This window comes from Delphinapterus leucas, chromosome 12 (assembly GCF_059928025.1).
Source record: "Delphinapterus leucas isolate spDelLeu-1000000601 "Yukka" chromosome 12, BTC_Dleu_Yukka2, whole genome shotgun sequence".
Classification (NCBI taxonomy): domain Eukaryota; kingdom Metazoa; phylum Chordata; class Mammalia; order Artiodactyla; family Monodontidae; genus Delphinapterus; species Delphinapterus leucas.
In genome coordinates, this window is record NC_143140.1 from 67,811,637 (window position 1) to 67,837,281 (window position 25,645).

At 38.7% G+C, this 25,645-nt stretch overlaps 1 protein-coding gene across 1 annotated transcript in view; it reads right to left on the reverse strand.

The window, feature by feature from the left end:
* SGK1 (serum/glucocorticoid regulated kinase 1) overlaps nt 1–25,645 on the reverse strand; it is a 111,830-nt gene that overhangs the window by 26,454 nt on the left and 59,731 nt on the right. The window contains exon 3 of the mRNA XM_089922016.1: nt 3,857–3,932. Within this exon, the coding sequence (XP_089778142.1) occupies nt 3,857–3,932 (76 nt within the window). The remainder of the gene's footprint in view (nt 1–3,856; nt 3,933–25,645) is intronic.

The window sequence follows — 25,645 nt, forward strand, 5'->3', positions numbered from 1 at the left end:
TCTGGTAGTCAGGCAGAAAGATAATGGGTATGAAAATCTAGGCAATCTCACCAGATTTCAGGGTGAGCTAACCCTCAGTAATTCCCTACTTCAAAACAAAAGATTTTTTAATTTAACTTCTATTTCTATCAAGCAATCTTGACTAGTTACCTCCAATATTGAACTCTACTTAAACTGTGTATTGAGACTATACATTAGATTAAGTAGTAAAATACTCTCTGATGATGGCTGGCTTTGAATGGAAATAATCCATTCACTGAAATATATTTGCTGGAGGAAATGATGGAACCATTTTATCACAATTATTTCAGGAACTGGGAAAAGTTACCCTAATAAAATTCATACTATGACTAGAATATTGTCTTGGTAAACAATCCATTTGCAGGCTTATAAATTTGCATGTTGCAGAAGGCTGTGGAGTTGCTTTAGCTTGTGTTTACACCTAACAGAATTGAAGGCATCTAGGAGAAGTTTTAGTTGGGGTGCTGATGTCCTGATGAAGAAAGGGCGTGCTGCAGTGTAGAAACTACAGCAGAAACAATTGCATCCCTCAGATTCAAATTCTAAGAAAACTACTAATAGACTAGAAGAGTGTTTAACTTCCTAAACCTCAGAGTTCTGCATCTTAAAGAACATTGATTCTATTCTAGACACATCATAGTCAAACTGATAAAAACCAAAGATTAAAAAAAAAATTAAAGCAGCCAATGAAAGACAACATATTACATTCAGGGTAACAATAATTTAAATCATCACTGACTTCTCATCAGAAACTATAGAGACAAGAAGACCATGGACCAGTATCTTTAAAGCGATAAAAGAAAAAAAAAAAGTCATCAACTTAGAATTTTATATCTAGAAAAAAATATCCTTCAAGAATTAAATAAAAATATTTTCATGTATAAAGCCATATCATAAAGATAAAAGAAAACTGAGAGATGTCATTGCCAGAGAATCACCGCATTATAAGAAACACTAAAAGAAGTTTTTCCAGGCTAAAAGGAAATGATTTCTGAGGAAAACTGGATCTTCAAGAAGAAATGAAGAACATCAGAAATGGTAAACCTCTCAGAAAATACAAAGGATGGTTTTCCTTTAGATACGTTATACCATTGGTTTAATTTCATATGTAGAAGTGATATATATTACAACCAAAATGTAAAGCATGGGAGGAGTAGTGGGATAAATAGACCTATACTGTTTGAAGTTTTCTATAATGGTCTGTGAAAACTTAGTTATTAATTGTAATCCTTAGATCCACCACTAAGCCAATAGATAAATTAATATTGAATTCTAAAACATACTCAAATAACTCTAGAGAAGTCGTAAAAGGAAGGATAGCAAACGAAGAGAAGGGTCATGAGGAAAACAAATATCAAGATGGTATAGTTATATCTAACAATTACATTAAGTATAATTTAATTCCAAGCAAAAGCAGAGATTGTCAAATAGTCTTTAAAAGGAAAACTTAACTATATGAGGTCTATATGACAAGCACTTTAACTATAAGACACAGATAGGTTGAAAGTAAATGGATAGAAAAGATATATCACATGAAGAGTAGGAGTCAGAAGGTTGGCTAGGCTATATTAATGTCAGAAAAAAAAAAAAAAAAGACTTCAAATGAATACTTTTACCAGAGATAAAGAGGAACACAATTCATCAAGAACTTACAACAATTATAAGAGTGTATGTGCTTAATATCAGAGCTTCAAAATATATAAAGTAAAAATGGACTGAATTTTAAAAAGCAAAAGATAATTCTACCACCATAGGTGGAGATTTTAATACCCATGTCTCAGTCATTGACTGAACAACTACCTCTCCCCACCAAAGCACTAAACATAGACCTTAGTCTAAGAATTGATTATTGGAGAGGATCTTTATTAAGCAAGCTGCTACTACAGAAGTGATACTATCTTTGTAACCCCATTGAAGATACAATAAAATTTTTTTTTAAGTTTTTAAGATGAGTAGATCCAGAGCATTCCTATTACTATTTCTGTACACGTTCTGCAGTAGTTTTTCTTGTAACATAGTTTCTCCAGCTCCAAAAAGTACCTAAGCAGCATTTTCTGAGTCTGGCCTGTACAGATTCCCTTCTAATTCCATTCTCTTTGCATAACTTTAAGAATCACTTATTTATTTATTTATTTATTAGCATCTTTATTGGAGTATAATTGCTTTAGAATGGTGTGTTAGTTTCTGCTGTATAACAAAGTGAATCAGCTATACATATACATATATCCCCATATCTCCTCCCTCTTGTGTCTCCCTAGAAATGCAAATCAAAGCTACATTGAGATATCACCTCACACTGGTCAGAATGGCCATGAACAAAAAATTTACAAGCAATAAATGCTGGAAAGGATATGGAGAGAAGGAAACTCTCTTGCACTGTTGGTGGGAATGTAAATTGATACAGCCACTATGGAGAACAGAATGGAAGTTCCTTAAAAAACTAAAAAAAAATCATTTAATTGTTATGTTTTGTTCTACATGGCTCCTTCACAGCATACGTGCCGTAGATCTTAATAGTAGTATTAGTCGGTGGACAGCTTGTTTATTTTGTGGCTGTACTACTAATGGACCACAATGATGGCATAAATAGGCCAATTCACTTTCATGTTTCTTCATCTTTCTTCAAAGGACATAAAACAGACAGAACAATTGTTTTGACAGATGAAATTGATAATAAGTTTACTGTGAGCCTGGTCTTTGAAAAAAAGACAGCAGAGCGCTTTTCCCTTTCCAACCCCTCCTGCTTCTGCTAATAGGCATAGTCTCTGACTCTCTTTTATAAAGAAAAGATTAAAGCACCAATTTAGCTCATGCTGCTTCTCAGAGGAGAGCTGCTTCTTCCTAGGAAGAGTGATACAGAACTGAGCACGCAGGTTCTCCATCCCCCTGCCAGTCCTGAGGTTCTCTGCTCATGAGCTTTGGATGTCAGTTACCCTCTTTCAGCATCTGATCTCATCTATCACGTGTGCCCCTCTATTTCATAGGGTTGGCCCAAACACGAAATTAGGTTTTTGTGAACACACTGAGATCTATACAAATATACAAACCGTGAGGCCTAATACAAATATTAGGTATCAGCACAATTCTCCACTTAATTAGACCCTATTTAATTAGAGAAGGTGAAAGCTCTAGAATCACCCTCTTAATTATTTTGTCTCTTTTACTGAACCTTCTCGTCTCAGTTCTAGTGTCTTTACTTGGTGTCATTAGGCCTCATGGTTCAATGTGTTTGTGGAAGAGAATGAAAAGATGTTATGTCTTCAGTTTCCTATAAAAACATACCTATCCTTGGTCCGAGTGTAATTTTTAATTACACACCTGAAGCATATTCTCCGATCTCAGAAAGTAGCATTCCTCTGACTGTGATTAGATTTATACTTCGGGATTGATAGCGCAAGTCATACTTGCCCTCCACTGAGTATTTGGAATATGACTCACCTTCGGGTTTTCAATCCCTTCGTTCCCTTGGAAGAGACACTTGGATCAGTATATTTACCCACCTTATCTTATTTCTCTGTCCTCCACTCCAGGAAATAGACTCATGCTTTGTTCCCCCAACACTTGATTATACTTCACAATTCATCAAGCTGTACTTAACGGTATACATGCTTTAGAAATTGAAAAAGAAGATAAAATAAAGAGACTTATAAAAAAAGTGATTGTGAAATACATTCAATAAAAAAGTGATTGTGAAGTACATTCAAGTGTTGGACTATGTATAAAGAAACAAACAAGCAAAACCAAAAATTTCCCCTAAACCTTGCCTTTGTGTGGGGCTTTACCGCCACATGCTTTGTATATATCACAGGGCCAGAATGTATTTTTCCAATAATACCTGAGTCATCATTAGTCCAGAAGGTTCTTGGGTCAGGCTTGGACAGGATGTTGGCGTGATTACATGGCTCTTTCACCTTGAAAACAGAAGGAGAAAAGAAATGATGTGAAAAAATGGCTTCACTGTTTCAGTTGTTCCAGGCCTACAGTTCTACAGAAAAGATTCCAAGGCTGAAACTAGAACATAAAGTGCATCTGTGACCTGATTAGGGTGATCAACCATGCCTGCTTTGTCCAGGACTATGCTGGTTGTGTCACTGAAAGTCCCATATCCTGGGAAACCCTTCAGTCCTGGGCAAACTGGGATGGATGGTGACCCTACGCCTGAAGTGGTTTCACTGCCAAGGCTCATGGGGGCTGGAGTTCAGCCTCCTACTTTGCTCCCTCATTCTTGTGCCTTTTGCATAACACAAACTGCACAGCTGGGCGCAGAGGCCCTGCATGATTAGCAAGCATTTTCATGTAAGAATATCCATCACATAAAAAGCATTTTGGGGAATTCCCTGGTGGTCCAGTGGTTAGGAATCCGCATTTCCACTGCAGAGGGCACGGGTTCCATCCCTGGTCAGGAAACTAAGATCCCGCGTGCTGTGTGGCGTGGGCAAAAAATAAAAATAATAAAATAAAAAGCATTTTGGACTTCTACGTAGCCGAGATGGTACTTTTAGTATATATGCTTGGGAAAACACATAATAAGAAAGAGCTACTTTTAATTCAGTTGCACTTTAATATGAATTCTTCTTTTATAATTATAGCAGAATCTTTCTTTTTAAATAGTAGCACATGCATATATGCAATATGTATTACTTATTCAACCTAAAGACTCTGCCTGGTGCACATCATATCCAACTAATAGAATCTTTCAATAAATACCAGGGAACAGTAATGATCATTTTTTTTTTTTTTTGCAATTTTTTATAATTGTGATGTGTGACTTTCAAACATATATTCAATTGGGGAAATATAAATCTTAGTGTTCAAATGGATGTTCCAATTATATATATTTTGTAGTGTGATAATTTGATTACTGTGAAAATTCTCTAGTATTTTACTATTCAATGGGTAAATTCCTTCCATTGCAGCAATAGTCAAAGTACTCAAAATGCTCAAAGTATTCCTTCCATTGCAGCAAGAATGTCACTAAGTACATTGTTTAGTTCTGTTGACATTTTGTTTCCATAGCAAATCTCTACTGATGAAGGAATCAGTGTGTCCATTTACAATCTGGCACAAGCCCTTTCTCTTGTCCTGAACTAATACCAAGGAACATGTAGAAATCAAGATCTCAAAGGGCTCTTTGCACCCCTATGTTCATTGCAGCATGATTCACAATAGCCAAGAGGTAGAAGCAACCTAAATGCTTATGGACAGATGAATGGATGAAGAAAATGTAGTATATACACATACAGTGAAATATTATTCTGACTTAGAAGGAAATCCTGTCATATGCAACCACACGAATGAAGCTTGAAGACATTATGCTAAGTGAAATAAGCCAGACACAGAAGCACAAATACTGCCTGATACTACTTACAAGAGGCATCTAAATTAGTGAAACATGTAAAAGCAGAAAGTAAAGTGGTAGTTGGCAGGAGCTGGGAGAAGGGGAAATGGGGAGTTGCCATACATTGAGTATAAAGTTGCAGTTATGTAAGAAGATTAAGTTCTAGAGATCTGCCTAGCAACATGTGCCTATAGTTAACATTACTGTATTGCACACAAACATTTGTTAAGAGGGTAGATTTCATATTGTGTTCTTACCTCCCCTCCCCCAACAAGAACATCTAGGAATAGATCAACATCCTATGTCTGTTAGTATATCAGATACACACATAAAATATTTCATACATAAATATGTAAGCGGTCTACATTTTATTAATGGATTTCCTGGTAATGTCGTTTGTTTTAATTGATAGGAACCGTCATTTTAGGAGTCAAACTGTGAAAAAAAAATATCATTAAAATATAAATCTCCAGGAGAAAAAAAAGAAAGTATAGACCAGCCCCATTCCGTGGATACCAGTTTGAGTGGCAAAGCAAAAACATCCCTCAAATTTCACTAAGCAGCCCCAGTCTAAATTCCTTCAAAGGAATTACCTCTTCCACTAAGTATTACTCCCTTTGTTAGAAAATTCTTTGCAAGTTGAACAGAAGTTTGGATCCTTGAAACTTTCCTCACTGGTTCTAGCTCACTCCTGAGTTACATAGAAGAGATCTACTTTCTCTTTGATAAAATAATACCTAGAATATTAGAAAGTAGCTGTTATGTCTCACCTCAGTCTTCCATTCCCAGGTTAGCTGGCCCTCTTTCCTTCCACTGTTCCTCATGAAATGGTTTTAAGTCTCTTCATTGAGATCACTGTACCCCAGAAGACATCCTCTCTGGCCTGTGAGCTAATCACCTAGGAGCTTCCAGGTCAGGGACAGATAATAGTCCCTGAAATAAGGAATCGGTTTTGAGGAGAAACTCCGGAAGGATTACAAACATTATTTCCAGATGTGAGTAATTGAAATGTTTCTAAGAACCTATAAATCTAACAGAGTGAAAGTAAAAAATTCATTGCTATTTATCCACACTTTTTTATTTGGAAAGTCCTAGTTGATTTTATAACTATGGACCCATTTGGGAAATTTGCCATGTATGAGCATTCTTCCTGCATTCAGCTCTAATTATCTTGTGTTTCTGTGGCATTTGTGTCAAATAAACATCATTCCTCCAAATCTCATTTACTTATGAATAATTCTTTATCACTATTTGTTGGAAAAATCTTCTACATAGTTGAAGTTGTTCCTGTTAAATTCAGAGTCATCAAGAATGACTTCCTGCTCATTGTGTTATTATCATGGAAGTATTATTATCATGCTGTTTTTTTCATGATTCCCAAGCACCAAAGTACCCACGGCAAGTTATCCATAGAGCTCATGGAGCATATTTTTAGCACAAGTTTATGCAAATTCATTCATAATTATATATACTGCAACTGTTTGTAAGCAATGCCCTAAAACTCACTCCCATAGTTTTAGGTACTTCACAGAAGTAAGAAAAGTCTATATCAGATGTCAGTCCTGCTGGGTCGTCACAAGACCCTTCACAAGTGGCTTCACAAGACCCTTCACGAGACCCTTCATGAAATCCACAGTGGGCTCTTTGGTTTTTTCCTTCTTTCCCATATCTGGTTCCATGATGTTCAGAAGTAAGCAAGAACACTTTAGAGAAATGAAATTTTGCTTCTCAAATTGCTCTAATAAGACTTTAGAAATGTCCCTTGGACATTATCACAGGATGTAAAACCGTCCTGCAAACATTAATTTTGAATTCAGTTCTGTGTATCTGGGAGGAAGAAAAGCCTTTCTTGATTTTTTCTCTTGGATGTGTTTATTACATCCAAAATGTATTTATTAAGCATTTGTTTAAGATGCTACCCTGGTTTTTATAAGGACACAAAGGAAACTTGATCATTTGGACTTTATATTCTGATTTGGGAACAGCACATAGACATCCACAAAGCCATAATGCAGCCTGATACTAAATACCTCCAGGGACTTCCCTGGTGGCGCAGTGGTTAAGAATCCACCTGCCAATGCAGGGGACACGGGTTCAAGCCCTGGTCTGGGAAGATCCCACGTGCTGCGGAGCAACTAAGCCCGTGTGCCACAACTACTGAGCCTGTGTGCCACAACTACTGAAGCCTGCACGCCTAGAGCCCGTGCTCCACAACAAGAGAAGCCACTGCAATGAGAAGTGCACCGCAAAAAAGAGTAGCCCCTGCTCGCCACAACTAGAGAAAGCCCGCGCACAGCAACAAAGACCCAAAGAATAAATAAATAAATTAATTAAAATAAATAAATTTTAAAAAGTACCTCCAAGAGGAAGTACCTCCATGAAGAAAGTGGTATGGTTATTAATGATCAGGGTTTAAAGGAAGAAGCAATAGTGTAGGCAAAGCTGTTAAGCAAGGCTTCACGGAAGAGGGAGGATTTGACAGGTTTTCAAAATACTGGCGGGACTTCCCTGGTGGTCCAGTGGTTAAGACTCTGCGCTTCCACTGCAGGGGGCAGGGTTTCCATCCCTGGTCGGGGAACTAAGATCCCTTATGCTGCGTGGCGCGCAGCCAAAGAAAAAAAAATACTGGCAACACTTGGATTGGTGAGCAGCCAGTAGAAAAGTATCCAAAGTGGGCGGAACAATACAAATAAAGGTGTGGGAGCAAAACCTAACAAGGTGTATTTAAGCAACTGTTGGTTGAACAATTTCATGGGAGTAGAAGGCTCCTGGGAGAAATGACTGGAAACTAGGTGGAAGCCAGATAGTGGATAGCTTTGAAAGTCAATGAGTGCTTCACTCTGAGGAAATTCAAGAGCCCTGGCAGTTTGTGTGAGATGCCAGAGTCAGAAAAGACCCAAAGTGAGGAGATTAGGAGGCAGCTATACCATCAGAAGGTACTGGATGAGAGCAGGGGGAACATGGGGACTGGGAATATGGGCAGGAAGGGATGGACGTGAAGGGCAGCTGGAATGATCTGGGAAGACTTGATAAATGGCTGAACATGAGGGAAGACAGAGGAGTCCAAAATATTTCAGAACTTTGGAACTTGGTGTGTGGTCCCAGCAGTCCACAGTCGCTGGCAGCTCAAGGGACGATCCTGTACTGTGTTTAAGCTAGCATGGCGGGCTCTCCAAGCCCATGTGGTCCCCTGTTCATGTGCTAGGTCTTCAGTCCTCCTAGGAGCACTTGCTCATCTCTAACCTCCTCAGACCAGATCCCCTTTGGGTGCCTAGTGGTGAGGTTTCACTTACATAGTCATGTGCAGGTAGGTTTCTCTGGCCCCAACCTTTGGGCTACAGTCTTCCACCGCACACAGGGCAGGATGAGAATCCACCCCCACTATTTCACTAGAGCAAACATCCCACAGTCTGCAGATCTAGTATCACTAACCTCCACCCTCATGAAGATGACAGTTTGGACAAGGACAGCAGAAGTCTGATCAAGAGCTTAGTGGAGGAATCCCATCAGAGATCACAAGTCTTATCATGCAGGTCTCCACAAGCTAGTGACTCATCCTCATTCAGTTGCTTAAGGACAATTACATCCATATAACATGGAGAATAGGGACTATTCTTGGTCCCTGAAGATACTGTGAGGCTAAGCAACTAGATAACTCTTCTTCCTTTTGTGGCTTTAATTCACTTGTGTCCTTACTGGGATTTTATATTTTTCAGTTTAGCCCTTGTGACTGTGAATTGCTAAAGGCAATTTGCCACCCCACCCATTTTGCTTATTTATGTCTCCTGCCTGGCCCAGCAAGTGTTTCAGTTTCATAAAGTCAAGATATCCAGGTTAAACCTCTATTAAATTAGATGTTTTCTATATTCTACACCAGTGGTAGAGTTCAGAGGATCAGCGACTTGGGGGGCTGGAAGACACTGTTTCTCTCCTTGCTGCTTACTTTATGGACGAGGAAACTGAGGACTAAAGAGTAATGTAGCTTAAGTTAGTGATTATAGAGTCCAAGTCTCCACTGTTACATTTCAGGATGTCAGTTGAGAGCTGATATTGGTTTCTTAAAACTTGGGTTTATCCTCAATTTTGAAAGTAATTTAATTATACATTTCATTTAGTAAATATTAGTGGATAACCTATGGTATAGTAGGTACAGTACTAGGAGCCACATGCTTAGATGGGAAGCAGATGGATGTGTCCCTGACCTCATGGAACTTATTTTCTAACGCTGGTGATTGAGATGACCATGATGGAGGCAACAAATAGGGTGACATGAGTAGGGAGTGGGGCAATATATGGTCATTTTAGATGCTTTAAAGTAGTCCACCTTCTTACATATTTTAATAATATTGCCAGAATCAACAATACACATCTGCATTTGTAAGTTAAAACACAAAGCAAAGCAGGCACATGGAGTTGGTTTGACTGGAATCCAGGTCAAACCTTTATAAATTCTATACCAAAGCATATAATTAAATTCTTAAGTAAAAATTATTTAGGGTCATGGAGTTTGGCGATCAATGCATGTTTACTGACTATGTCATTGATTTGGTAGGACTCAAAAGATGTTAAAATGGCCAAAGTGAATATATCATAGAATCATAGTATTTTGAGGCTAGAACAGATTTAACAAATGACTTAGTTCAGCTCCTTATTTAATGGATGGGAAAACGGATTCTGAAGGAGGAGGTAAAGTGACCTACAGAAGGAGATACAGAAGTTATTTATATTGTTTATAATACATCCACCATGGTTAAGAGAAACTTCCTTGCATTTATTGTTTATTTTAGATCAAAGTTGATAGAAATAATAAGATATAGCTGTTTAGAGCATGGGCTTTGGAGTCAGACAGACCTGGAATAAAATATGGCAGCCCCACCCTTGACTATGCATGTGACCCTGGGCAAGTTACATAATCTCTCTTAGGCTCAGTCTCCTTCCTGGAAAAATTGGCAAAGTTACAGTTAGATTTAAGGTTAGATTTAGCTTCTTCTAGGGTTCAGTCATTGGTAGGAGTTATTATTATCCATGATTATATACTCAAACATGTTAACAGGAGTATCATGACTTAGAATGGAGGCTGGAAGGGAGAATCTTTTGGTAGAAAAAGTTTACTGTGTTAACTGAATTATCTATGTGCAAACAATATCGGCAAAAGTAAAAAGACTTCTCTCTAGGCACTGTGCTTGCTGAGCACTCAGGCTGGAACTTTCTTTGCTTGGACAACTGCATCACTTTCATCTCCTTCAGATATCTATCTGCTCACACGTCAGCTCCTCAGGGAAGCCTTATCCCAACACCCTGTTTAAAATGGAAACTTCTTTCCCCTTCCTGCTTTATATTTCTCTATGGCACTTAACACCATCTCATATATAATTGTGTTCTTCATTTTTTTGAATGGTCTCTTGTAAATTTCATGAGTCCTAAAGGGGTGCTTGGCACATAGTAGGCATTCAACAAACACTTGCTGAATGATTGAATTATTAATCTCTAAACAATTAAAAATGAAGACTATAAATCCCACTCAACTTAAGCTATTTGAGTGAAAAGGATAGTCGTTATGGCAAAATGCAGTGGTTTAAAACGTGTCTTTATTTCCTCTAGTGTTTTAACCCTTCTAAATTCCTGGTGTTGGGGGCCTGAAGTGATTTAGAGTGGGGTCAGCTCAGAGTAGCTGATGCTCCTGTAAATAATTTGGAGTGAAAGAAACTTCTCCCCAGCCCAGCAGTAAGGCTGGGACCTGATCTGATATTTAGCTCCTGACATTACCATTCAAACCACTTTTTTTCTTTGCATAAAGATGTAGAAAATTGTTTTGGCTATACTCTGCTACTAAGTATATTTATTGGAAAAATTATTAATGATTGGCTTTTCATTTTTCAGGTTATTGTCTGACTAACACACCATGTAGCTGGGAAAAGATAATCTTCAAAACTCTTTGCATAGATTCAGACTTCATTCAATGAATCATTTGGATTTGTCCATGACTGATCCATGTCTAGTCCATGATTAGATTTTTCTTTTCTCCATCTAAGACACATTGCTTTCCAGTGGTTTTCAATCATGACTACACACTACAGTGAGGAACTTAGAAAATACATACCAGAGTCAGGGCCCAAGACAAGAAGAGAAGAGACTGGGGAGTCAGTATATTTTTAAGCTCCCCAGGAATCTCTAACATGCTTAAACCAACTTCTGCCACACAGAAGTAACAGGGATTGAGTGGTATTTATCTACTGCATACAGGGAAGAGACTAAATATGGCTATTTCAGGGTCACTGTACCATCTAAAGGTAATATAAAGAATGATTCCCAGGCCTGAGTTAAATGATGAACAAACATTCACTCCTAGGCTTTCTGGGCAAAAGAGAAATGTTTTGAATCTCTCGTTGCAAATGACAGTATATTTCTTAGTATTTTTCTCCTTGAGCTTACCTCCAAAAAGGTATTTGACAGGAGGAGAAAAAAAAGTAGAAATCTGGATCTAGATTTTGTGTGAGGTTCTAGGAGAAATATTTCCACTGCTTACCTATACAGAAGCTATGTCAGATTCAAGGCCAATACGATTATAATTTGCTCTGTGCTATAATTCTTAATGTTTAATTTTATTTTAATACAAAAGGCTGATATTCAATTTTCCAGTAACACTTTAACCATAGAGTCTAAATTGTCCAATGCCATTGCCAACAAATGCATGGTTTATTTTTCCCTTTGTGAATGGAACTAGACATCTCCATTTAAGTACCTGCTGTTTTTCTCATGCAGTAAGCTAACTGTACAGTATATAATGGTCTACAGGTCTAAAAATATTTCTTATATGCCTTGGCTTGCACAGAGTGCTTCTGCAAAAACAGTTAATAATCTGCCCATCCCAAGAGTCCAGAATGTTGAGTTAATTTTTTTACAGAGGTTCCCAGATGTGCTGGAAGACTCACTCATATCAAATCCGGCCAACAGTTTTTTAGCTCTCATTTGACCTTTCTTGTATCTGATATGAAACATATGTTAACAACAATACATGACAATTATGAAATGCATTTTTTGCATAAGCAAAACCACCGTGCATACATCTTTTGCAAAGTTTTGAATGGCAGAGATTAAGGTTTTCATTGCGAAACTGTGTCAGCATTTAGCCAAGTTAATCATACATCTTGACAGTAATTCTTTATCCAATATCTTTTTGGTATTCAGTGGGTAGGTCATTAGGCCCATGGAGAAATAAGTGGGAGACTGTCCAGGGAATGAAAAACATCTATATAACTTGTGGAAAAGTGGATAGTTTTACTAAGTACTAAATTTCAACTTTAAGGGGTGCAGGTTCTGACTCCAGCCAGATCACTTGAGCTCTTAACTTCTGGGAAGTAAGCAAAATAACAACGTGAGTCTGTGCGTGTTCCAAGAAGATCCTGCATGAGTTGTTTCCCTTTGCAGGTATTTTCCATATGCAGCTTTACTTTTGCCTTTTCTTTCTTTTCATTTTATTTTTTGGCCGTGCTGTATGGCACGTGGGATCTTAATTCCCTGACCAGGGATCAAACCCTCACCCCCCGCATTGGAAGCATGGAGCCTTAACCATTGGACCACCAGGGAAGCCCCTTGTCTTTTCTTTCTGTATATATTTTCTTTCCTATTTATTTTTCAGTGTGTTCTAGGAAATCCTTACATGAATTTTGTATTTTATCATTCCTTATAGAGATCCTGTAATATATATGAGACACAATTGTGGATCCAGAGTTTGGCCAAGGATCAAATAGACATCCCAGATAGTTAAAGGCAAGAGACTACTATTGAGGAAGAAATGGTGCTACCCTTAGCTGTCTTAAAAAGGAAGCAAAGGTCACTGCAATCTGGTATTGAAGTTTTCCTAGACTTAGAATATCATGCATTTCAAGTCAAACTATATTTTAGCATAATAATTACTAAAAATTTTTAATGGATGTTACAATGGGCCAGGCACATTAATTATCTCATTACTCAGTTTATCCTCAGAACAACCTCTGGGTTGTCTCCTTTTGGGGGATAAAGAAAGTATGGACAAGTTAACCTTTAAAATCTTATCCAGGGAGGTGACATCAGCCAAATGACAGAGTACGCCCCTCCAAGCTCCTGTACCCTGACAGAAACATCAAAAAGCAAGCAAAAATTGTCAACTAAATTTGTTAAAACTCTGGAAAACAGTCAAAGGTTTACAGTAACCAAGTGAAGGCAGAATAAAAGATGGGAAGGGGAAATCTAAAAATTGTAGGAAAGCTTTGCAAAGTTCTTAGTTGTCTGTACCCTCCCCCCTCCCCAGCTTAGTGACAATCTTGAAGAGCCAGCCCTCTGCCCATCCCCCCAACCTGCATTCTTAGTTCCTGGTCCCAGAGGGTATGTCCCTGAGTGTATGTCCCTTTGAATCTATCTGTGAGCTACCTAAGGACTGCAGTAAGATCATCTCTCACCCAGGCCAGAAAAGGAGCGGACACTGCTGGAAAACCTTGTAAGGAGATAAATAAGCTGCAGCCTTCTAGGGCAAAAGACTACAATTAAACCCAAAGAGGAAACACATTATGTTCTATGTGCTTCACATTAACTAACTCACTTTATGCTCATAGCATCCCTATGAGAAAGGTACTATGATCATTATCCCCATTGTACAGACGAGGAAACTGAGGTACCTTGGAAAAAGTAAATGCAGCTAGCAAGCCCAGGCTTTTAATCTCTATACCACACTGCCTCCAAATACATACATACTTGAAATCAAATGACTTAGATTATAACTATTGTACATGAATATATTAATAAAATCTTATTTGAAAATTTTATTTGAAATTTATTCTTTTGAATGTTAGGGCATATATCTGCCTTTTAGACCTGTTTGAAAGAGAAGAATAAATGGTATTCATTCTCAATAACATCAGTGTACACTTTCTTCAGAGATGGTGTAAAATATGTTACTATTTAAATTATTAGCTTGTTGTGGGGAAATAAAGATGATTAAATAGAATACCTTTTCACAAAGTAATGCTAAAAAATTAATTACGGACAATTCTCCATTTCCAGGAAATAGAAGTTTAAAAAAGGAAAAGAGAGGAAGCAAAAAAAAAAGGCACAAAAAGTATACTTCCTGGGGCTTCCCTGGTGGCGCAGTGGTTGAGAGTCCGCCTGCCGATGCAGGGGACACGGCGTCATGCCCCGGTCCGGGAAGATCCCACATGCCGCGGAGAGGCTGGGCCCGTGAGCCATGGCCAGTGAGCCTGCGCGTCCGGAGCCTGTGCCCCGCAACGGGAGAGGCCACAACAGTGAGAGGCCCGCGTACCGCAAAAAAAAAAAAAAAGTATACTTCCTGAATAAAACAAAGTTTTTCTATTGCTTACAACTTATAATTTAGATCTTCCTAGACTATAAACTCTGTAGAAAAAGGACTCTGTTCTGAATTGTTCATGAGTCAATTTCCAGTGCCTTAGCGTAGTAGCATACTAGCTAGCATCAACCTCAGTAGTCAATCAATAGATACTTGGTATATAAATGAATGGTAAACCATAGTTTTACTTTTATACATATCTTACTACTCAATTCTGCTCAAAACAGAAGTGTGTCCTAGGCAAACAGCTATAGATGATTGCTTTTGTTAATTTGTTTTCTATGCATCCCAAGGTCTCCCATGGGGAGTTCCAAATACTCTTTACAAAGAGAAGGAAAATTCAGGTCTTGTACTTGCTGTGGTTGGTTGCTACAAATCACCGAGGTCACACAAGAGAGATACTGGGGTGTAGATTTATGGCAAGGCTTTGTCTCACGTACACTGTGCTTGTTAGTTACTTCAACTTGGTCCCCAAACCTCCCTTACTCTTCCCATTGAGTATTTTAACCCAACAAGAGTAAACCTGTAGCATTCAAGCGCATAAAGGAAAATGAATCTGAACAGTCTATTACATCAACATCTGCTAACATCACTCCATCCTGTTACATTTGCTCTATAACCACAAAAGTACCGATTCCATTTATATTGGTCAAATATGCTTAGGGTTGTTTTTTTTTTTTTCGGTACGCGGGCCTCTCACTGTTGTGGCCTCTCCCGTTGCGGAGCACAGGCTCCGGACGCACAGGCTCAGCGGCCACGGCTCAGGGGCCCAGCTGCTCTGCGGCATGTGGGATCCTCCCGGACTGGGGCACGAACCCGTGTCCCCTGCATCGGCAGGCGGACTCTCAACCACTGCGCCACCAGGGAAGCCCTATGCTTAGTTTTTTAAAGGAGATAGAAGAATACCTTTTCTGAGCATTCATGGAAGTAATCCATTTCTTCACTAAATTGATTATTAAGTGGAAAGGTTATTCCTGATTATCTGTCCCCAATACCACACCCCAGTAATCACCACTAATAGTTCCTCATGGGTCTTCCAGAAAAGGCCCATGCACATAGACACATATATATATATATATGCAGTGATTTCCTCTGTGTGTGTGTGTGTGTGTGTGTGTGTGTGTGTGTGTATGTGCATGCTTACACTTACATCTTGAACTTTGCTCTCTGTAGAGAAGAGCAGGAATGGGGTCTCGGGGTCAGAAATGGGTAAATCAGGTAAAAAGAAAAGGAAAAGTCTTGCTTAGAGCCTCTGTAATTTCTTTCCTGAACTCAACACTTCTTTTACCAATACCTTGTTCCTCAATTTAAGCCACTAAAACGTCTGTATGCAAAAAGGTATTTAGTTCAGGGCATAAGAGTTTGATGTGATAATTAACAGGATCTGAGCTGTTGAATAAGGCTGGAGGAAAGCAGTTCAGAACACAACAGTTTATGTAACGCTCCTCGAGATGGGTTATACTTTAGCCTTCGAAGTTATGGAAAATCTGCCTCAAGGATTTTACTTAGGTAGGTTATAACTGAAGACCATGCACTGGTTTACACTCCTCAAATAATTCAAGCTACTCATTGGAAACCTTAGTGGAAAATGCCTGCTCATATATTTTCAATAATATGTATTTGAGGCTTCCCTGGTGGCGCAGCGGTTGAGAGTCCGCCTGCCGATGCAGCGGACACGGGTTCGTGCCCCGGTCCGGGAAGATCCCACATGCCGCGGAGCGGCTGGGCCCGTGAGCCATGGCCAGTGAGCCTGCGCGTCCGGAGCCTGTGCTCCGCAACGGGCGAGGCCACAACAGTGAGAGGCCCGCGTACCGAAAAAAAAAAAAAAAAAAATGTATTTGACTCTTCCTCATATAAAAAGACAAGGTTAGCAATAATGGTATTTGGTTAGAATATTCATGTTTGAAAATAAAATTATATTCATAATAATATACAGAACTACTCTTTTATTTGGCAATATTCAAAGATGGCAAGGGTTTAGGAAACCTGGTATTCTCATAGGTTGTTCATTGTATTTTAATTTTCAAAACATTTTCTGAAAGCTACTGTAATGTATTTTAAGACCTTTAAGATTCTCAATACTTTTAGGGGCTTGCCTGGTGGTGCAGTGGTTAAGAATCCGCCTGCCAGTGTGGGGGACACGGGTTCCAGCCCTAGTCCGGGAAGATCCCACAGGCTGCAGAACAACTAAGCCCATGCACCACAACTACTGAAGCCCTCGCGCCTAGAGCCCGCGCTCCGCAGCAAGAGAGGCCACTGCAGTGAGAAGCCCGCGCACTGCAACGAAGAGTAGCCTCCGCTCGCTGCAACTAGAGAAAGCCCGCGCACAGCAACGGAGACCCAACACAGCCAAAAATAAATAAATAAAAGTTAAAAAAAAAAGAGAAGATTCTCAATACTTTTATTTATTTTATTTTAGGTAATTTATCCTAAATAAATAATTCATAAATCTATATGCACAAAGCTGAATTAACATTGTTCATAATTACGAAACACTGGAAACAACCTAACATTTAATGGGGAAATGATTGAGTAAAGAAAGATAGCCACTATTCACATGGTGCCTCTGAAATGTTTTTGTTGGCATAGAGAAATGCTACCCATATTATGTTAAATAAAAGAAATCACAACATAAAATTGTATTTCAATTGTGTATAGAAGGACAAACAAGTCAATGCATGAAGCAATGTTTGTTGTTTTACTGTAGTGGGATTATGGATGCTTTTCTTTTGTTTCTTATTTCTTTGCTTTTTAGTAATATTTTATATTATCTTCATAATTTAAAAATTATGTAACATCTATGTCTATAATTCTATCTGTCTGTCTACCTATCTTAATGCAAACAGAGCTGCTTTGTCCATATCTAGGAAATGGAGTATAGGAATGAATGTCCTAATGATTGGAAAAAGCCCTGATATAAAGCGTTACTATAAAAACAACAAACGAAATTATATTCATTTTGAGCTATAATCTCATGCTTCCTTCAGCACAGAATTACTGATGAACGTGAATGCATGTGTACCCTACCACCAGTCTTCTCTTATAGTTTGGTGTTCTCAAGTTTCTCTGGACTTGTGCAAAGATAAGGCCCTCTAGCACCAATCCATGACAGGTTCATTTTGTGTCATTGGGAAAAGGGAGACAGGGAGTATCAAAGTTCCCCTGTGAAGATTTTCCTTTAAGTTCTAGGGCCTCAATCATTATTTCCATTGCCTACTTTCCCCATGGACCTGGTTCTCACCCAAAGTGAATGAAAATCCACATGCCAGGTCAGCACTTTATTGAAATTCCCAAAGACCCCTACTGAATATGCCAGCGCCAGTCAAGGTTACCATTTCTGAAGGTCTGAAACTTCAGAGGGATTAATGAAATCAATGAACTACGATCTGCATACTTGCATCTACTGTAATCATTTCCAGCCTGATTTCCAAAAAAGGAAAACAATAAACCTGATATTTAAATATAATTCATGCAGAAATAGCTCAAAACATTCTTAAAGGCTCTAAATTTGTTCATAATCACACTGACGCCAAACTAAATTGGCCTAGTACTAGTATTATGCAACTAGTTTCTGAATTTTATTTTTGGGGGGGGCAGAAACTTGCTGGAAAAACATAGAACTGGAAAATTCATCCAAGGTTAAATAGAGGAAAAATATTAGAAATAAAAATTAAATAGAGAAACTGTAAAGCTATTTTAACTGTAGTTATAATTTCTATGGATGTTTCTTGGAGAAACTTTATGTATGTTATCAGTGTTGCATTAAAACACCTACTCTGTATAGACACACTTATTTAAACCAATCAGTTGCATTAAAAAAAATCTAAATCTAGATTCAAAAAATTGTTTTTTATAATAAAATATTTAAAAAGACCAATATAGAAATGAATAAATGTAGAATGAGAGTATGACGTGAAGGAGGTGTTAGATGATCTCAACTTATTATTGCTCTGAAAGGTGAATTCCTGGAGTCCATGTTTGGAGACTTGATTGGAGAATTTGGAAATTGTTTAAAAAATAACCAGGAAAATGGCAAAATGATTCAAGTGTTGGAAAATAAGACCAGGAAGAAGAGTAAACAGGACAGTTATTCATTTTCTTGAAGAGAAGTCCAGATGGCAATTGAATACATTCTTTGAGTGTATGAAGAGCATTTTATAAGGAGGTGGTGGGCTATCTGCATTATGTATAAAACAAAAGAAAACAGGCTGGGGTCGAAGTATAAAGGCTTTGTTTAAGCACAATAAGAGTATTTCTATGTCGAAATGAAATGCAGGTTGAGGTTGTGCAATCTTCTCTAGAGCCATAAAAAATAATTATTGTATGGTATCTTCTTTTTTTTTTTTTTTTTTTTTTTTGTATGGTATCTTCTTTGGGTGGCTCTTCCTGAAGGAGAGGGATGTGCTCATGTCCCTTCTAGGCCTAAGATTTAGTTCCCTGGAGAGAATCTTCTTAAAGCCAGGGAGTTAATATACACTCTGAAAACAAATTAGCTGAACATGGTAAACAAAAGGGGAGAAAGCAACTAAGATGAAGATGAAAATGTAGCTTATTTTTAGAAAAAAGAAAAGGGATTACTTAAAAATAATGAAATTCATTATTAAAAGGTTTAGAGAGGTTTTGACAGGAAGGAAGTAGGAAAAAATAACTATTTTAAATAAGAACAAGGTCAAGTGTTTCACCTAAATTAGAAACTTAGTATTTCTAATCAACTCATTTTTCCAAACACAGCATCAGGAGACATAACTTCAAAACACTGAGAGTTTAGGTCAGCCTTGACTTGGAGGCCAGTGCTCAGTGTTAACATAGGGCTACAGGTATGAGAGGCTCCTTAGTCAGTCTTATTTATTTTTATTTTTATGCAGTACGCGGGCCTCTCACTGTCGTGGCCTCTCCCGTAGCGGAGCACAGGCTCCCGACGCGCAGGCTCAGCGGCCATGGCTCACGGGCCCAGACGCTCCGCGGCATGTGGGATCTTCGCGGACCGGGGCACGAACCCGTGTCCCCTGCATCGGCAGGCGGACTCTCAACCACTGCGCCACCAGGGAAGCCCAGTCAGTCTTATTTGATCATTCCATTAGTCTCTGACTTTTCTATATGGATTGTAATATACAGTGAAAGGGTTGTAGTACTGGCAGGTTTGTCCCAAAATAGATTGTGAGCCAGTTATGAAGGAGGGATTCCAGGAACTAGAATTTAAGAGTGAAGAAGTTAAAAAAGAAAATTTACATATGACTCAGTTCCAACATATTTTACATACTATTGGGTACTTTCTCCTCCTATAATAGCTTCTATGCTTCATCCCCAGAGTTTGTTGTTTCTATCAATAGCCCTAGATAAGTGATTTTAAAAAAATCATTAAGAAATAACTATTTTGAGGTAGCTTGCCAGCAACTCAAATATCTGAAATAGCCATTTTCTAAGTATTAAATATTAAAGTTTTTTTTTTCTCCACGGGCTCTAGGCACACGGACCTCAGTAGTTGTGGCACACAGGCTCAGTAGTTGTGGCGCACGGGCTTAGTTGCTCCACAGCATGTGGGATCTTCCTGGACCAGGGCTTGAACCTGTATCCCCTGCATTGGCAGGCGGATTCCCAACCACTGTGCCACCAGGGAAGTCCCATGAATATTAAAGTTTTTTGAGATAATTATAATAATTGCAGAATGGAATTGTTTGCTACCTTTTGAGTTCCAATTCACTCCTCAAAAATCAGGATATTAACTCCCAAATGCTAATGGGATTCAGGTAGATGCCACTGCTGCTATTTTGTTTCCCTAACCCACCCACAGCATTAGAGTTGGACAGAAAAGCACCCACAGCAAGCATCTCCAATGCTGCTGTATTATTTATAAATAAAATCATTGTTGAGTGAGTGCATTCCACTTGTGGGATTCACTTTCACTGACTTTATTTTTGTAAAATAAACTCAATTCCAGTTATATATACATTTACTTTTTAGGAAGGAAGTTTCTTTTTTTTTTTTTATGTCCGATTGCATGGTCTAAATCTATAGAAATGGCTTGCCCCCAAAATATTCTCTTTTCTCAAGCAAAGGTATACTGAAAGAGTAAATAAGTTACGTGTTTGCAATACCAGAGCATATAAAATAGAATAAACTTGCCATTGAGAATAGTATACTGTAGATAATTCACATAACTCACAAAATTTTGTACCTGTAAATGTGTGAATAGAAATCTTACTCCCCAATATAAAGGTTCCCTCAGTTTATGTGACTTAATAATTATTTAGAGTATAATTGTTCTGGAATTTAAAAACATTTTAAAGGGATTTTACGTATCTCTGGGAAAGGATTGCCTTCCAGCTGGAAAGATAATATTTCTTCCATTCTCCCAACTTTTGCATAGAAAAGTAAATAACCAACCTCCTGCCTAAGCACACCTGGATTATTTCTCATGAGAGGAACAAACGGGTTGATTTAAGAATTAGGAAAATGACCCTAAGGTCTAAGAGAATCATTGACTTTAAATGTAAGAAGGATCTTGGGAATCTGGTTTAAATCCTTCATAAATGATAAGAATTAGGCATGAAAACTGCTTTTGAGAAGCCTATTAGCTTCAGGAGTGAGGTAAGTTCCCTTTCAGCATTAATGACACTAACTGCTATATAAAGAAAGAGGATTCTGGCAACTACATCCCACATGGCAGAAATCCAGAATAGACCTGAAACCGAAGAAGTAAGAACGAAAGTCAAATGGACTGACGTAAAAACATTTTTTTTTAATTGGGACTAAAGAATATCAATTCTGTCATATGATTCCCAAAATCAGTCAGTTTTTTTTTTTAAATTAATTCCCTCAAAACTTTCATGCATGATCCTGAGATACTAGCCTGGAAATAATTAGTACTTTTAATTAGTACTACTGGGAAATAAGGCAGACCAGCCTTAATAAGGGTCTTCAATCTGGAGCACACTAAAGTAAAAGCTTTTTCTAATAGCAGAGTACATCCTACTGATGAACATACAAAATGAGTTATTTTGCAAATTGGAAAGAGCATAATTGAATTCAGAACATCAATGTATTAAGAAAGGAGACGCCTTGGAACTCTGGGACCTGGGAATTAGATTGTCTCAGGTGTTCACTAATACATTTCTACAACACACGATTCATACAGCAGGTTTTTTGGTTTTTTTTTTAACTAGTTAAACTCTAAATATCTTTAAAGACTGAATAATGCCTATTTTGAGGATCAAAATGGGAAATGAAAATGATCACATATATTAGGAGCATGCCAAACAACATATCTGAATACAGTCTAACAGCTGAATGCATACTTGGCAAGAAGAAAGCTGGGGTCACGTTACCACAGATCAACGGTAGCAAGAACATCTGGAATCCTAATGATCCCAGGAGCTCTGGGGCCTTTGAGGGACAGCCATCTGGTGCAGAGGAAATCTAGACCAAGTGTCCCACCCAACAGAAAGAGCCTCATTGTGCTGCTGTGAAGAGCAGTGGGCCCTCCTTTCCTTGGATAACACACGAGCTTCTCAACCAGCGAGTGAGTAAGAGAAATATTTTTGAACAGGGGGTTCACTAAGAGGCTTAGATCTAAAACTACGACAGCATGACAGATAAGAAGTAGTCAGGGATATATTGGTGAAATAAATCTCTTTTTGAAAGGACATCAGCAGACTGTTACCTTTATCTAATCTTTCAGCCGTTTCTTTTGATAATGTCTGTTTATGGGCTTCTTCAGGCCTCCGTTCTTTATCTGTAAAATGAAGGTGTTGGGCTATATGAACTTTATGGCCCCTTCTAATCTCAACATCCCATCAGTTTGTGATTTCACAGAATATACTCCGGGCACAGAGAGAAAGGACTATGGAGGAATAAGGAATGACAGCAAACATGTGAAGCTTGCTCTGGGACACCATAGCTCCTGATGGTACCAGATCGTTGGGGAGGAAGGTGATACTCAAAGATGATCTCTCAAATGATGATAGATGTGTTTGGTTTTTGTTTTTTTAACTTTTTAAAAAATAAATGTATTTATTTATTTTTTGGCTGAGTTGGGTCTTCGTTACTGCACGCAGGCTTTCTCTAGTTGCGGTGAGCGGGGACGACTCTTTGTTGCGGTGAGCGGTCTTCTCATTGTGGTGGCTTCTCTTGTTGCGGAGCACGGGCTCTAGGTGCATGGGCTTCAGTAGTTGTGGCACACAGGCTCAGTAGTTATAGCTCACGGGCTCTAGAGCACAGGCTCCGTAGATGTGGCGCACGGGCTTAGTTGCTCTGTGGCATGTGGAATCTTCCCGGACCAGGGCTTGAACCTGTGTCCCCTGCATTGGCAGGCGGATTCTTAACCACTGCACCACCAGGGAAGTCCCGATAGATGTGTTTTATAATCCTGTCAGTGTCGTCTTTGCTCTAAACTGCCTACAAACTATGCCCAGCTTGTTGCGTCGTCCCCACATTTAACACACTGTAGGAATCTCTGGTAGATGGAGAGAGGACTTGCCACTTCAGCAGATAAAGAGGAGGTCTCCGTGATGAAGAACAGGGGTACAAGGGAAATGATTGGAGGGCATGGAGGAGAAGGGCAAGCAGTGAAATTGAGGGAGGAGATGGGGGGCAGAAAGCCTTAGTCAAGAGGGAACTGCAGAGTATAAAAACTTGGAGAAGGAACAGCTTAGGGTAATCATAAGATCCAACAAATGGCCATGCCGGTAGGATGACGTGGAATGGGGGTACAGAGGTCTGATGAAAGAGTTTGAGTAGCTCTAAAGCGGGAAACTAGACTGACAACAGTCCCATATGGTAGATCAGCTAAATATGGCTCTGAATCCTGGTTCTGCCACTTAATGTTCTGTGTAAACTTGGACTTGTTAAATAATGTCATGATCCTCATCAGTGAATTGAAATTAATGATATCTCTTACTTATAGTGCTTGTGGACATTAAATGAGATAATACGTGTCAAGTGTTAAAGATACTTATTGGCGCACAGAAGACATTCAAAAATAATCTATTACTTGTCATTATTACTACTACTATTGTTATTATTAGCTGAATCGTGAGTGTGAATATTGGATTTGTCCAGAATGACTGCTTGTGAAAGAGTAGAGAAAATTATGACATCAATCACCAAAGTGATTAAAGAATAGGAAGAAGTGTCTTGGAGGTTAGTAGAAGATGCCAGTAAAGACTGTGGTTGAGCAAAGGTAGTAAAATTCTCAGAACCTATGTTAGAGCCAAGCTCTTTACCTCCAGGTAAAGGAGGCTGGAAAAGAGGCCATTTCTACTCGAGGGTGCAGGAGAAGCAGTGTCATCTTCCATAGAAAGCCAAGTCTCAACTAAGACAGTGGTCTCCTAAAGATGTTCCTTTATAGGAAATTTTTGGGTCCAATGCATCTGGGTAATGCTCAGGCTCTTCCCTCTTGGGGATTCACAGGGCACATTACCCTAACGGAGGCACTGAGAAATCTAACCTGGCTTTTTCAAAACAAGCCCTGTTTGTTGACAGGGTTGGTGACAAACCCTGTTTATTGGTGACAAACCCTGTTTAATGTATGGCCCATATTGCCATCTTGCATAACAAGGTGAGAGGGCAGAGGGAGGGTTTTGAGGAAAAGTTGAATGATTTAATGGTGTTTACTGACGACAGTCCCAGAGGATGCTGTTGAAAGGGAAAGTGAGGGGGTTAATGGTGTTGTTGAGTAAGAAAAACAGCAGACCAGAGATGAGTGGGATGAAAACTGTGATGGGGACTGAATGTGCTAGGGTGCTTGCTGTGATGCTGGGACTTAGGCATCACTGAATTGAAGTAGGAGAGCAATTAGAGGACAGTGGTCGCAGGAGGATGGATTGCTGATCCAGATGTCTCTCCGACTCAGTGTTGAAATGGAACTTTGAAATAAGGGATAAGAGTGAAGGAAATAGGTGGTCTGGGCCAGTGGTGGAGCTATTCTGAACATGTGAAATTTACCCAATGTTGCTTTATAACCCTTCCAACATTTAGAATGTTTTTTTTCTCTTCGAAACAGTAATCTGTCCTTGAGTATGAACTAGATTACACAGTGACAGGCTGAATAGGTATTTCAACTAGTGATAAAAAATCCTTAAAAAAGGGCTTCGCTGGTGGCGCAGTGGTTGAGAGTCCGCCTGCCGATACGGGGGACACGGGTTCCTGCCCCCGCCCGGGAGGATCCCACATGCCGCGGAGCAGCTGGGCCCGTGAGTCATGGCCGCTGAGCCTGCGCGTCCGGAGCCTGTGCTCCGCAACGGGAAAGGCTACAACAGTGAGAGGCCCGCGTACCGCAAAAAAAAAAAAAAAAAATCCTTAAAAAGATTCTCAAATCTTCCAAGTAAAAAAATACTTAAAAGCATTGTTATCAATACATTTCCCTATTTAGCTTTTGTCTTCTGTTATAGGAAATGTAGAATCAATAAGAATGGATGAATATGGTAATAATAAAGAATATATACCATCTTTAATATACTAATGATTAAATTTTAGTTCTAAATTGCCTGAATGGAAGCAAATTAAAAGCAAATTACAAAAGTATAATTGGGGCAATTCGTTATATGCCAAGTTATGGCCTTGTTATTTTCATTCTAATTTATAGTTTTAAAGTGCCATCAGTGATGGAACTAAATTGCTAGTGGTTTTCTAATCTGTATTATTCATTAACCTGGCACGAAGGAATTCTACTGTCTGGTTTGTTCTCAGAAAGCTTAAGATGCTGCTCATTAATTTATAGATAATTATTATTTATGTTTTAAAAATTCTATTGCATTTTTTCCTTTATAGGTGAAGAAAAATTGTCTTGAGGTTAAAATTGAGAAAACTCTAAACGACAATAAAAAAAACTCTAGGAGTTCTGGTTTTATTTATGTTTTAGGCCCTAATAGTTTAATCTTCCAGGTAGCAATTATTTCCTAGAATTAAAGATAAAGACACACCTGCTTGGGATGATCTTGAGATTATAC